Source organism: Ammodytes marinus, assembly GCF_949987685.1.
Source record: "Ammodytes marinus genome assembly, chromosome: 19".
Lineage (NCBI taxonomy): Eukaryota > Metazoa > Chordata > Actinopteri > Uranoscopiformes > Ammodytidae > Ammodytes > Ammodytes marinus.
In genome coordinates, this window is record NC_137223.1 from 22080297 (window position 1) to 22094660 (window position 14364).

The following is a 14364-nucleotide window of genomic DNA, read 5'->3' on the forward strand; positions in this document are numbered from 1 at the left end:
AGGTGAGAAGTGTGTGTAAGTGCAGTTGGGTTTAAGTTTTAGTGTGGCTGATATATTATTCTTTATAAAAGACAGACATTTGTAAATCCTCTGCCCTGCGTGTGCGTGGGCAGGGTTGTGCTTTGGGTAATTCACTTCTCCTTATGCCACATTACTGATTGGAATTCTTGCAGGATGACGCTGGGCAAACTGCAGAGTTTCAACACTTCAAGTCAAGTTATTTTAAAAGAGCATTAAATCAACTGTTCTTCTGTTATCTTAAAGGTTTTGGCTTCATATGGTTTTTAAGTTATCAGTTTGCTCATGTTATTTATATTATTTTACATTTGGTAGTGGTGGGAGACGTCTGTTCACCCCTTTCTGGAGTTAAAGAAGCAATAAAACAATGTAAATAAAGAAATCTTCCTTTAGAAGTAAAAGCCCTGCGATTAAAGATTTAATGGCAAGTGAGGAAATAGTATCAGCAAAATAAAGCCTATACTTACATGAGGAAATGGGTTGATTCTTTTTTTTTATCATAACACAGACTGTCATACTTGCAATTCTATTGATAAGAGTTTCACTTAACGGGTAAAACAACAGAACTTTTACTGAACCTGTTCAAGTTTAAAACCATTATTTGTGGACTCTGACTCCCTCTGTTGGCCAAATGTACTTCAATAAAAATCAGAGTAAGATGCATTTGGACCAGGAATACTTCTTTAGATAAGGCCATATTATGTATTGTTTATTTTTTTGGACGGATCCTTCAAATGTCAGGACGTACAAATCCTTATTAAGTAAATGAACTGAGCCATTAGTCCAAGGAGAGGGCAATTGTCCATTCAACACAACAACAACAAAATAGTTAAAACTTCTCATGAGCTTGGAACAACAGCTGTTTTTCATCTTTGTGACGATGTATTTTTCAATTGATCCAAATTTAGATAGATACATTTGATTAAAAACGAGGAGGAAATCACAAGTTTGGGGTCTATAGAAGGAATTAAAGAAAATACATCTGCCCTTGAGATGTTGAAGAGTGGAAGTTTAAAAGTGGCTCATATTTTAAATTTGTGCTTGAACAAATGGGCATAAGCAGCCACACGGAACTGTTTCTTATCAACAGGGTGGAGAAGTTTATAAGAAATCTATAAAATAGTTATCTAACAAAACAACAACCCAACACTGACATCACACTGCTCATTTATTTCATCAATTTCTAAAGTATTTTCAATTTCATATCAGGTCTATACTAAGTGGACTAAAGGGCAAGTCAAACGATGCTCATGCAAATAGATTAGATTACATTAGATTAAACAACTTTATTGATCCCAAGAAGGGCAATTCATTTGCAGTTTACCACATCCACAATCATACCAACAACTTCCAAAATGCTGAATGTAAAAAACACAATAGTTTGACAAACAGAGGTAGGTGAAGGACAGCAAGGTAAAGATAATAAGATAAAATAAATAGCAATACAATACATGTATTCCTGTATGTTCCTCTTCAATCCGGGTCAAACCTAGGATTGAAGAGGAACAATGCGGATTGCCTCCTGGCCGTGGAAAAACGGACCAGCTTTCACTCTTGATCCTGGAGGAGGCCTGGGAGTATGCTCATTCGTCTACATCTGTTTGGTGGATCTGGAGAAGGCGTATGACCGGGTTCACCGGGAGATACTGTGGGTGGTGCTCAGGGAGTATGGGTTGAGGGGCTCCCTTCTCAGGGCCATCCTATCTCTGTACGCTCAAATAGAGAGCTGTGTCCGGGTTCTCGGTAGTCAATCGGATTAATTTCCGGTGGAGGTTGGCCTCCGCCAGGGCTGAGCTTTATCACCAATCCTGTTTGTGATATTCATGGACAGGATATCAAGGCGTAGTCGTGGTGGGGAGGGGTTGCAGTTCGGTGGGCTGAGGAGCTAATCGCTTCTGTTTGCAGATGATGTGGTTCTGATGGCACCATCGGTCTGTGATCTTCAGCACTGGATCAGTTCGCAGCTGAGTGTGAAGCAGTTGGGATGAGGATCAGCACCTCTCATTCTGAGGCCATGGTTCTCAGCACGAGAATGATGGATTGTCTCTAGGGAATGAGTCCTTACCCCAAGTGAAGGAGTTCAAGTATCTCGGGGTCTTGTTTGCGAGTGAGGGAACAATGAAGCGTGAGATTGGCCGGAGAATCGGAGCAACAGGGGCGGTTTTGCACTCGCTTAAGCGCACCATTGTGATGAAAGGAGAGCTGAGTCGGAAGGCAAAGATTTCCATCTACCGGTCGATCTTCGTTCCCACCCTCACCTATGGTCATGAAGGCTGGGTAATGACCGAAAGAACGAGATCGCAGGAGGGTGGCTGTCTACCTTAGACATTGGGTGAGAAGCTCAGTCATTCATGGGGAACGCATGGCAGAGCCGCTTCTCTTTTGCGTCAAAAGTGGCCAGTTGAGGTGGTTCGGGCATCTGGTAAGGATGCCCCCCTGGGCGACTCCCTAGGTGTTTCAGGAGCGTCCAGCTGGAAGGAGGCATAGGGAAAGACCCAGGACAAGGTGGAGAGATTATGTCTCCACACTGGCCAAGGAACGCCTCGGGATCCCCCAGTCAGAGCTGGTCAATGTGGCCCGCCCCATGGTGCTGTGTTTGTGTGTGTGTTTGTATGTGTGTGTGTGTGTGTGTGTGTTGTGAAAGTGAGAGGGTTGGCCTTAAGCCTGGGCTATTTACAGCATGAGCACTCCAGCTGAAGTTACTCTGGAGCTGTGCAGCTGTTGGGGAAGTTATTAATCCTCAAACAAGCTTGATTTTTTTCTTATTTCTAATTTTTGTTTTTTTGTTTGTTGCCCTTTTCCTATTTATTTTTTTGGAGAAGCAGCTATGATCAGCCGTAACTTCAAGAACGTGTTGGTGCTCTCTGTCGGCTTTCTGTCTCTGTTCACGGCATATGGAGGTCTGCAGAGTTTACAGGTAGGTAGAAGAGTTGTAATTATGTAAAAGAGTTACAATTTTTTAGCCATTCAGAGACTAAAATGTAGTATTTTGTATCATGTGGATTTAAGGCAAGACACAGCATGTAATTTGTTTGATTTAGAAAAAGACAGTGCTCACAAGCACTGTCTATACGATGAGTATTAGGCCATAGTGTGAGAGTGGGGGTGGGGGGGTGGGGGGGGTTAACATTCCGGCCCTGTGAATGGCTGTGAGTAGAACCAACAGTTTTTGTTTTGGTGTTTAAGTACAAAGTGTCTCTGTGTGTTTTTGAAAATAAAATCAATGTTCTCCAAAGCGAAATAGGACATTATTAACTAAATGAAATCGAGACCGGCATGTGGGTTTGTCTGAGGCCATGTTAGGCCAAAAGGAGAACTTTGCCTATGTTTGAATTATGATGCAATTTGAAGATGTACTTTGAATCAATGGAGTGAAGTATTCTTAACAAAATATGAAACTGTGAGTCCCTGAGGCCCATCGCCCTGTCCCTGTGTGTGAGTGTGTGTGTGTGTGTGTGTGTGTGTGTGTGTGTGTGTGTGTGTGTGTGTGTGTGTGTGTGTGTGTGTGTGTGTGTGTGTGTGTGTAGAGCAGTCTGAATGCAGAGCAGGGGATGGGCGTGGCGTCTCTGAGTGTCATCTACGCCTCCATCATCGTCTCCTCCATGTTTCTGCCACCGATCATCATCAAGAACCTGGGCTGTAAATGGAGCATCGTCGTTAGCATGGCCTGCTACGTCGCCTACTCTGTTGGGAACCTTTACCCCGGATGGTAATCGAACAGTCAGTCAATGAACAGACTTTTCCAAAACAGATTTTAATACAGCCTTTTTTTCATTTTATAAAAAATAAAAAACTATGCACAGGTCTTAAAAAAAAATAAGACAAAAGATTGAAAAATCCTACTTTAATAACTCTCAGAATAGTGCTAAGAATGATTATCAACTGCTTATCCGGGGTAGGGTCCCAGGGGCAGCTTTCTTTTTGTCAGTGTGATAGAGTGATGCAAAACTGCCCCCGCTGCTCTGATACTCTGGCCAATCTCACAAGGTACTTGAACTCATTCCCTACCTGGAGTAGACAATCCATCTATCTCCTGCTGAGAACCATGGCCTCAGAATTAAGGCCAGGACACACCAGTCCGACTACCCGAAAATGGTGACTGCCGATTCAGGGAGCTGCAGTCTTCCCGTCGCGGCCGAAAAAGTGCAAAGAACACACCAAACCGACTGTTGCCTTTCCGTACGCTCTGCGCGGGACGTAATGGCTCCATAACAGCAGGCGGCGCTAATCTGTATTGTGGCCCGAAAAAATACGGAAGCCGGAAATGATGGGACGGCTCTCTAGACCATTAACATAGATAGAAATACGTATTTATATTTATGGACCATAAAGAGTACCATTTTTAGCAGAGAGTGTCGAGCATGGTGTCGAGCAGTCAGCAAGGGTTGAAGCATGTGAGTACTCGCTGAACGAAACAAACAAACATATTAAAACGATGGCTATCTGTTGTTAGCTGTTTGTGCTACCCGCCTCACTTCCGGGCTTCACTGATTCGCTAGCCCTCCACAAATCAAATTGCTCCAACTGAAAGACTGTCCGCCGCCCAAAAGAAGCCCGACGACATCAACGTCGACCGATTTCACGGCACACACCAAACAGATTTGTGTCTCCGAGCCCTCCCGACTCTACGACGGCGATTATCGGGCCGGTGTGTCCTGGCCTTTAGAGGTGCTGATCCTCAGAATCCGCATTGTTCCTCTTTAATCCGAGGATCAACTATCGGTCAAACCCTCCTTTCCAACCCCCTCCACACCCAGAGCTTTAAGCATTTCTGGACGGATCTCATTAGCCTTCCGGGGATTTGCCACTGTGGAGTTGTTTGACTACCTCAGTGTCCTTCACCAGGGAAATTGCAGCTGATCCCCCCTCAGCCTCAAGAATTATTATGGAATGTTTAGTTTATGTACATAGGTACTTTAGAAGTTGAGATTTCTTGTATGCTCTCCCTCTCTCGTACAGGTACACCCTCATTCCCACCTCTGTGATCCTAGGTTTGGGTGGCGCTCCTCTGTGGTCGGCCAAATGCACCTACCTGACCATCTCAGGTAACTCGCAGGCCGCCAAGGATGGCAAGAAGGTCTCTGATGTCATCAACCAATACTTTGGCATCTTCTTTTCCATCTTCCAGTCTTCTGTTGTGTGGGGAAACCTCATGTCATCGCTCATCTTCGGACAGGACACCACTATAGGTAGGAAGGCCACTGAAAACGAATTGTGTAAAAGAAAGCCAGCGGTTCAATAATATAAACTAGTACTGATTTATTTTTATTTTTTTTGCTTTTTCAATGATAGTGCAGAGATACAGAGATGAAATGGGGTAGAGAGGGGAATGATATGCAGAGAACGACCACAGGTCGCATTCGAACAAGGTCTGCTGCGCGGAGGACTGAGGTAACAAAATGCTCAAAAACCAAATTTCCACTGTTACCTGCAAAGATTGTTACGAGTTCTGAAAATGTGTATGCCACAAGGTTTTTAAAAAGTCAGAGACGCTGAAACATTTAGACTTTGAATATTAAATAGTCATTGAGCTACAAAGTCTGAGTTGTTTTTCACAGGTTTGGTTCTGGATCTGGTTCTGTCTTTAGTTTTCCCTCACTCCGACGCATCAGCCTGCATCTTATATGCTAAAAGTTGCTGACACTGGTACACCAACCCATCAGTGGCCAAGGTCTGACTGGTTGCTCACAGCTCAGAGAATTAGAAAGCAGCATATATGCAGCATTGTTACGGTTACGATGCTGGACCCAAGAGCAGACAGAGGCGAAGTAGGATTTAAATAAAAAGGTTTATTTAATGAGGTGGGGAGCAGGTGGTGAATGGGGAAGCCAGGGGTAGTGCAGCAGGTAGGTAGACTGGAGGTAGTGATCCGGGTAACTGCAGGCAGAGGAAAACACAAGTAAGAAGGAATCACAAAAACTACACAAGAAACAAGAAAGAGCGAGTACTATCAACTGGAGCCAGGCGTGAATAGTTACCACTGTAGGGAATGATAACGATCTGGCGACGACAGCAGGGAAACCAGGAGTAGATGTAGGTGAGTTGATTGGTGATGAGAACCAGGTGTGGAGACAGACAGGGGGGAGTGGCAGAAGGAGGAGGAGGAGGAGGAACACGCACAGCAGCCAGCTGTGATCACGACAGTACCCCCTCCTCAATGGACGCCTCTTGGCGGCCTAGGCCAATCTGGATGGACCCGGTCTCCTTGACCACCTGGGGAAGAGGTTCAGGCTCAGAGAGGGGAACGTGGGGCTGAGGCTCAGGGTCCGTCACTGGAAACGAGGGCTTGGAATCCCAGACAGGAAACTGGAGATGTGGCTCTTGGTCCTTGACCACCTGGGGATGAGGCTCAGGGTCAAAGAGGGGAAACTGGGAATACACAGGGGGCCCCACGGGCACAGGGGAATCGTCGGACACCTGGGGATGAGGCTCTGTGCCCCAGAGGGGAATCGGAGAATATGGTTTATGCTCCAAGAGGGGATGAGGCACCGGCTTCTGGACGGGATACTGCGGATAAGGCACAGGGCGCTGGACGGGCACATGAAGATTAGGTAAAGGCTCCTGGAAGGAATACTGGGGATGAAGTACAGGGTGCTTGACAGGCAGCTGGGGATGAGACACAGGGTGCTTGAAAGGCACGTGGGGACGAACTGTGTGGCCATTAGAGGCCCGAGCATCAACCGTGCAGGCCAGCTTGAGGCAGGAAGGAGAGAGGATAGTGTCAGGGAGGACCGGTGTGTTCACAGCGGTGAATTGACGAGAGAGGGCGTCAGGCTTGACGTTGCGGGACCCGGGCCGGTAAATGAGGGTGAAACTGAAACGTCCAAAAAACAAGGCCCACTGGGCCTGACGGGAATTTAGGCGCTTGGCCGTCTGAATGTGAGACAAATTCTTGTGGTCGGTCCAAACCACAAACGGCTGTTCTGCCCCCACCAGCCAGTACTGCCATTCCTCCAACGCTAGTTTAACAGCCAGCAGTTCTCTGTCACCCACCTCATAGTTACGCTCAGCAGGAACCAGCCGGCGAGAGAAAAAAGCGCAGGGGTGAATCTTCTCATCAGAAGCTGAGCGCTGGGACAGGACCGCCCCCACCCCAGTGTCAGATGCATCAACCTCCACGATGAACTGCCTGGAGGGGTCCGGTTGGATAAGGATGGGAGCAGACGAGAAAAGCCTTTTAAGGTCAGAGAAGGCAGCGTCCGCCTCAGGCGTCCAGGCAAATGGGAGGGCAGGAGAGGTGAGACGGGTGAGAGGGGCTGCAACCCTGCTGTAGTCACAGATGAACCTCCGGAAAAAATTGGCAAATCCCAGAAACTGCTGCAGTTTCTGGCGGGAATCAGGGATGGGCCAGTCTATCACTGCCCTGACCTTCTCCATGTCCTCCCTCTCAGGACGGGACAAGTTAAACAGGTGACTACTGGGCAAAGGGGCGCCGGGGAGGAGATCAGTGGCACAGTCATAGGAGCGATGAGGAGGCAGGGTGAGCGCACAACACTTACTAAAGACCTCTCCCAGGTCATGATAATGTGAGGGAACCAAGGAGAGGTCGGGGGGTTCCTGTGGCAATGGAACACCTCCCTCTGCTGGAGACAGAGCAGATTGTAAGCAGGTGGAATGGCAAAAAGTGCTCCAACTCACCACCTTGCCAGAAGACCAGTCAAATTGGGGATTGTGCCGCTTGAGCCAGGGGTGACCCAGCACCAGGGGAGTGAGAGGAGACAGGATGACATGAAATTGAAGAATCTCGTGGTGATTACCAGAAACAATTAACTCAAGGGGCTTGGTACGGTGAGTAATAAGGGCCAGGTGGCGGTCATCTAAGGCGTTAACAGTTAAGGGAGAGGGTAATTGTTCCAAACTCATGCCAACCTGAGACGCGAAACCGGCGTCAATGAAGTTCTCCTCCGCTCCAGAATCCACCAGGGCTGACACAGGAAAGGGATGACCGAGGGACAGGAGAGTAGCATCCAGCAGTGAGCGAGAACAGTGAGGAACGGGGACGGAGGAGGCGTGGCACAGCAGGGCCCCGAGTCTCACGGCAGAGCCCTGTCCCTCGGGCAGTGACGGACAGGTGGAGATGAGATGCCCGGGCAGCGCACAGTACAGACACACTCCGGTCTTAATCCGATGACGCCGCTCTGCCTGGGTGAGACGTGTGCGCCCCAGCTGCATAGGTTCCTCTTCAGTGACAGCATGCGTCACGGGAGCAGAGAGGGCAGTTTCAGGGAAGTGTGGAGAATGGGAAGCAGCGGATGCCGGGGGCACGGAGCTGACTGTCTTCTCCCTACGCCGCTCGCGTAGGCGATTATCCAGCCGGATAGAGAGGGAAATCATTTCATCGAGAGTGTCCGCTTCCTCCCTAGTAGCCAGCTCATCCTTGATTGTCTCACTGAGACCGGAAAGAAAAAGCCCACGTAGTGACTTGTCGTTCCAGCCCGACCTGGCTGCATAGGTCCTGAACTCGACGGAGAACTCAGCTACACTGCGGGAGCCCTGACGTAATGAAATAAGCCGCTTGGCGGCGTCCCCCCCCTTAACTGGGTGATCAAAAACCTTCCTCATTTCAGCTACAAAAAGGTCAAAATTGTCATTAACTGGGGAATCACTGTCCCATAATGCTGAAGCCCACGCTAGTGCATTACCCTTAAGTGACCCCATAATGTTTTCAGTGGGGTAGGTGAGAGGCTGCTGACTGAAAACTAGGGAACACTGGATCAAAAAAGCTCTGCACGTACCCATGTCCCCAGCGTAGCGCTCCGGCGCAGGAATGAAAGGCTCACGAGCTCGTGGCAGGTGTGACGGGAGAGTGGGAGCAGGCGGAGGTGCCGCTGGTAGTGGAAGCGCTGTGATGTGGGAGGCCAGTAAGTCCAATTGCGCACCCAACTGAGTAACTCGAGTAGCGAGATTCTTAAAGGCTTCCATAGCGTCCCAGAGGGCTTTGCTGTGCTCCGCAACCCGAGAGCCTTGGGCGGCGAGAGCTCCGCGGATAAAGTCCATGTCCGCTGGGTCCATTTTGGCCAGATCGTTCTGTTACGGTTACGATGCTGGACCCAAGAGCAGACAGAGGCGAAGTAGGATTTAAATAAAAAGGTTTATTTAATGAGGTGGGGAGCAGGTGGTGAATGGGGAAGCCAGGGGTAGTGCAGCAGGTAGGTAGACTGGAGGTAGTGATCCGGGTAACTGCAGGCAGAGGAAAACACAAGTAAGAAGGAATCACAAAAACTACACAAGAAACAAGAAAGAGCGAGTACTATCAACTGGAGCCAGGCGTGAATAGTTACCACTGTAGGGAATGATAACGATCTGGCGACGACAGCAGGGAAACCAGGAGTAGATGTAGGTGAGTTGATTGGTGATGAGAACCAGGTGTGGAGACAGACAGGGGGGAGTGGCAGAAGGAGGAGGAGGAGGAGGAACACGCACAGCAGCCAGCTGTGATCACGACAAGCATGTCATTTTTATTGGTTTTGATAGTTTTCAGCCTCAGCCTTTAATCAGATTAAATTATAACTGGCTATTGAAAGTATTTAGAAGAGGTTCCAAACTTGGCTATGACTGTCAATTGTTTATGAGATATTTTATTATTTTAATATAATTGTTTTCCTTTTAAATGTGCATCGTATGACAAAGTGAATACATTTTCCATCCGACAACAACATTTACATTATTTAAGAAAATGTGTTTGTCATATTGTTAAGAACCTTTTGTCTTCAAATGTGATGTTTCCCAGAAGCTACATAAATAAAAACAAAAAGCACTTCCAGCATGAACCTATTACTATTTGACTACAGGACCTGTCTTTCTTTATATCTGTGGTTCAGAGTAGTTTTTTATAAAGAGCTAAGTATTGTGCTTCTTTTACCTGGCAGCTTCCATCCCAGATGAGCAGCTGCAGACATGTGGAGCAGCTGATTGTGGCCTAAGTGTCAGCAGCAACAGCACCATCACCAGACCGGCTGAGGCTCTGGTGTGGACACTGGTCGGATGCTACATCGGTAACCTCAGTGTTTACTTTGGCATCACAGGCAATGACTAAATAATTAAACAATTTCCATATCAGTGGAGTTCTTTTTAACCAATGTGGTCCATTCTTTGCTGTGCTTTAGGCTTGGGTTTGCTAGCCATTCTCATCGTGGCCGTGTTTCTGGACAACATCGACCGAGAACAGGCCAGCGAGTTCCGTGGGAACAGGGAACCGTTCTGCCACACCTTCCTGGCCACATTCAGACTGTTGAAGGACTGGAGGCTGGTGACCCTCATCCCTCTCACTATGTACAGCGGCCTTGAGCAGAGCTTCCTCTCTGGGGAGTACACCAAGGTGAGCAGATAACCAAAGAGATAAGATTCAGCATATTTTTGTAAAAGTCCGAAAAGAAATACAGAAATGGAATATATGCCATTTGTAGAAACTATCTTCTTGTCCTTGAAGGCCACCGTACCTTCTGTAAATTCTCAGAACAGGAGGGGTTAGCAATTCCTCTTCCCCTTCGACTGCATTGTACATGGTTCAAACACGCTAGTTATGTTTGCAGACGACACAATGACAATTAGTCTCATCTGTAACAACGATTAGCCACCTACAGTATCTAACAGCGTGGTGTGCTGACAACAACCTGGCTCTCAACACATGAAGACCAAAGTGTGGACCACAGGAAATCCAAAGGTGGCACACACGCCCATCTGGACTAATGGGACAAAACTTGAGAGAGTCACCAGCAAGTTTCTGGGTGTCCACATCTCCAAGGACCACTCTTGGACCCTCAACACCTCTACTTTGATCACGAAGGCTCACCAGCATCTCTTCTTCCTGAGGAGACTTAAGAAAGTCTATCTGTCTCCTCAGATTCTGGTGAATTTCTACCGAGAGCATCCTTACCAAATATGTCACAGTATGGTGTGGCAACTTCTCTGTCTTTGACCGGAAAGCACTGCAAAGGGTGTTGAAATTTCCCCAATTTATCACCGGTTCCTCACTCCCCTCGAGGCTGCTACTGATGAGGTATTAATTTATCTTCAATATATTAGATATATAATTCATTTTCTTTGTTGTTTCTTTGCAGAACTACGTGACATGTGCTTTGGGGATCCATTACGTTGGCTTTGGGATGATGTGTTTTGGAGCCTCTAATTCCCTTTGCTCCATCCTCTTTGGGAGACTTGCTCGACACACCGGGAGAACCAAACTCTTCGCCCTGGGTAAAATCTCTTTTATAGAAACAGATACAGCATACTAAATGTATAATAATGTTCTATTAAAAAAGGAATGCACACTGCAGATTTTTGAGAAATTGTTTTTAACTTCAAGTTAGCAACACTTTCTGTGAAAATATTTCCTGACAAAATTAGGAAAATGTCATCACCCTCCAACATTTTGGTTATTGAATTTGAGACATTTTCATTATACAGTTAATAGAAAGACCTGGAATTGCTGATGTTCATTTGATTTGCATACCTGTCCGTTTGCAGCTGCACTGTCCAACCTTTCCTGTATCATCGCACTCTTTTTCTGGAGGCCTCATCCGGACCAGCTGCCGGTCTTCTTTGTGTTTCCTGCTCTGTGGGGGATGGCAGATGCTATCTGGCAAACTCAGACAAATGGTAAGAAACTGTCAGCAACCCTCTGGTGAAAAGCATTGTTACTCTGATATGCATCAAAATCATCACTTGATATTGTGGAAAGAGTTGAGGCATTGGAGAATTATCTATCTTTCCTTGAATGTCAGCAAAGCTATTGTACATTCTCCGAATGGGAGGGGTATAGATGGAGCGTTGCAATCTATAAACTTTCACCACTTAATGACAAAATAAGCCTTAGCTAGACACTGCTTGCCTGGCGAAACCAGCCAGTTCTCATGACAATCACATTTGTTTATCTTCCACAGATTTAAATAAAAAAAGAAATACAGATAAAAAAAAAAGATTTGCTCTCATTGATAACTAATTTAAGATTTGCAAGAGCATTTCTAAGTACATTAAATTAAACTCACAGATTTTTAACAGCTAGTCCTACAGAATCAGCCGCACAAGAGTAATTTGAGCTTGACAGCTACTTACAGCAGATACAATATCATTGATATAGATAGTAATAAGGACTGGACCTAATACTGACCCCTGTGGGACACCTTTAGAAATTATTAAAGATTCCAAACAAACACCTCCTAGCTTTACACATTAAAGTCTCTCAAGAGAGATAATTAAGGAACCAATTAAAAGCATTTTGATCTAAGCCGATTTTACTTAATAATCACACAAAATACAACTTATCATTAATTACTGTTTAACATAATTAATTTCTCTTCCTACAGCTCTATATGGCATCCTTTTCACCCAGGACAAAGAGGCAGCATTCGCCAGTTACCGTATATGGGAATCACTCGGATTCGCTATCACCTTCGCCTACAGCAACTCCTTGTGCCTTGAGTATAAACTGTACATCCTGCTGGCTGCTCTGCTGCTGACGGTCGTCACTTACCCTATAGTGGAATACTACGAACACAAGAGTCCTACATTGCCAGCTGAGGAGGGGGACTACGAAAGACCAATGAGAACCAGTCGAATAGCTGACAACACAAATTAAGAGACTGAATTACATAATAGGGTGCCTGAAAAAATTACCAATAAATATATGTGAGGAAAACGATGGAGATATTTTAAACTCTCTATTTCCCTTTGTGGTACAGTCCCACAAATAAAAACTAAATGTTACAGCTAAGAACAACAAAGCACCAGTGCAGATGAAAGATATCTGAGAGAAATTAAAACATTTGTCACACTACATTATTTTCTGGGGGGCTAATCTCATCAACTTCAATTTATTCTTTCTTTAGCAGTGTTTAGGAGCTGCTGTATCTGGACATGTCCAATGATCAAACCAATTATGTTAAAAGGGGGTCTATATTGGAAAGATTTCACTACCCCAGATCTGTTATTCACTTTTTAAGCAGTATTATGCATTACAGTTGTGTGATGATAATATGCAAATTTGTATAATATATTGGTGCCTACTATGAACTTTAAGGGATGAAATATCATTGTTTGACTCCTCCCCACAGAGATTTAAGGATTCCCTTGAAAACAAGATGGGTTCATCTCAAGGGGTTGTTCATCATCATCATCATCATCTTCAACCGCTTATCCGAAATCAGGTCACTGGGGCAGCAGCTTGAGCAGGGAACCCCAAACTTCTCTTTCCCGGGCCACATCAACCAGCTCTGACTGGGGGATCCCGAGGCGTTCCCAGGCCAGCGTGGAGATATAATCTCTCCACCTAGTCCTGGGTCTTCCCCGAGGCCTCCTTCCAGCTGGACGCTCCTGGAACACCTCCCTAGGGAGGCGCCCTGGGGGCATCCTTACCAGATGCCCGAACCACCTCAACTGGCTCCTTTCAACGCAAAGGAGTAGCGGCTCTGCCCCGAGTTCCTCACGAATGACTGAGCTTCTCACCCTATCTCTAAGGGAGACGCCAGCCACCCTCCTGAGAAAGCCCATTTCGGCCGCTTGTACCCGCGATCTCGTTCTTTCGGTCACTACCCAGCCTTCATGACCATAGGTAGGAAAAAAGATCGACCGGTAGATCGAAAGCTTTACGACTCAGCTCTCTTTTCGTCACAACAGTGCGGTAAAGCGAGTGCAAAACCGCCCCTGCTGCTCCGATTCTCCGACCAATCTCACGCTCCATTGTTCCCTCACTCGCAAACAAGACCCCGAGGTACTTGAACTCCTTCACTTGGGGTAAGGACTCATTCCCTACCTGTAGTAGACAATCCATCGGTTTCCTGCTGAGTAGGGCTGGCCCGAATGCCATTTTTCAGGCTTCGAGTATTTGTTGGTTTTTCCGAGCGAATATTCGGATATTCGTTCCAGAAAAAACACACCATCAAACCAAAATTAATAATGCCAATGTACTCACTGAAAACGAGTGTGAGCCAAGACAGCAAGCTGCGTAGTTTGTTGATGCTTTAATAACTTTCGAACGGTAGTAAATTCGGAGTTCCTTACTTTTTCCCCGTGGAGGCAAACAGCTGTTTTTCCTTTCCAAATCAGTTGTCCTCTGCGCCATCGTAACCCGTACATGAGCTTATCAATTCATCCAGGAACGTGCATCTTTTTGGCGATTTATAAATCCATACAAAGATCCAATATTGATAGTCTTTTGTGTCCATATTATATCCATTATTGACCGCATATTCCCATGAAGCAAGCAAGTCACTGTTGATGATGGGTGATAGCAGCGCTGCATTAGGAACGTAAACAAACAGCTAAGGTAAGCTAACGTTAGCATTACGCCAAGCATTAGGCTACTTTTTCTTCCAAAATCGCGCTAATGTTGTGGTATAGAGTTAAGAG

General features: G+C 46.2%; 1 protein-coding gene across 1 annotated transcript; it reads left to right on the top strand.

Moving 5' to 3' along the window:
* Window positions 1-2842: 2842 nt before the first annotated feature.
* Window positions 2843-12595, top strand: LOC307265707 (protein unc-93 homolog A-like; the record flags this gene model as incomplete). The annotated part of the gene is made up of 8 exons (XM_080047502.1): window positions 2843-2935; window positions 3546-3727; window positions 4978-5207; window positions 9888-10013; window positions 10125-10336; window positions 11079-11214; window positions 11485-11616; window positions 12324-12595. Exons 1-8 carry the CDS (start codon window positions 2846-2848, stop codon window positions 12593-12595), a joined length of 1380 nt encoding a protein of 459 aa, XP_079903628.1. The 5' UTR covers window positions 2843-2845.
* Between the last annotated feature and the right edge of the window lie 1769 nt (window positions 12596-14364).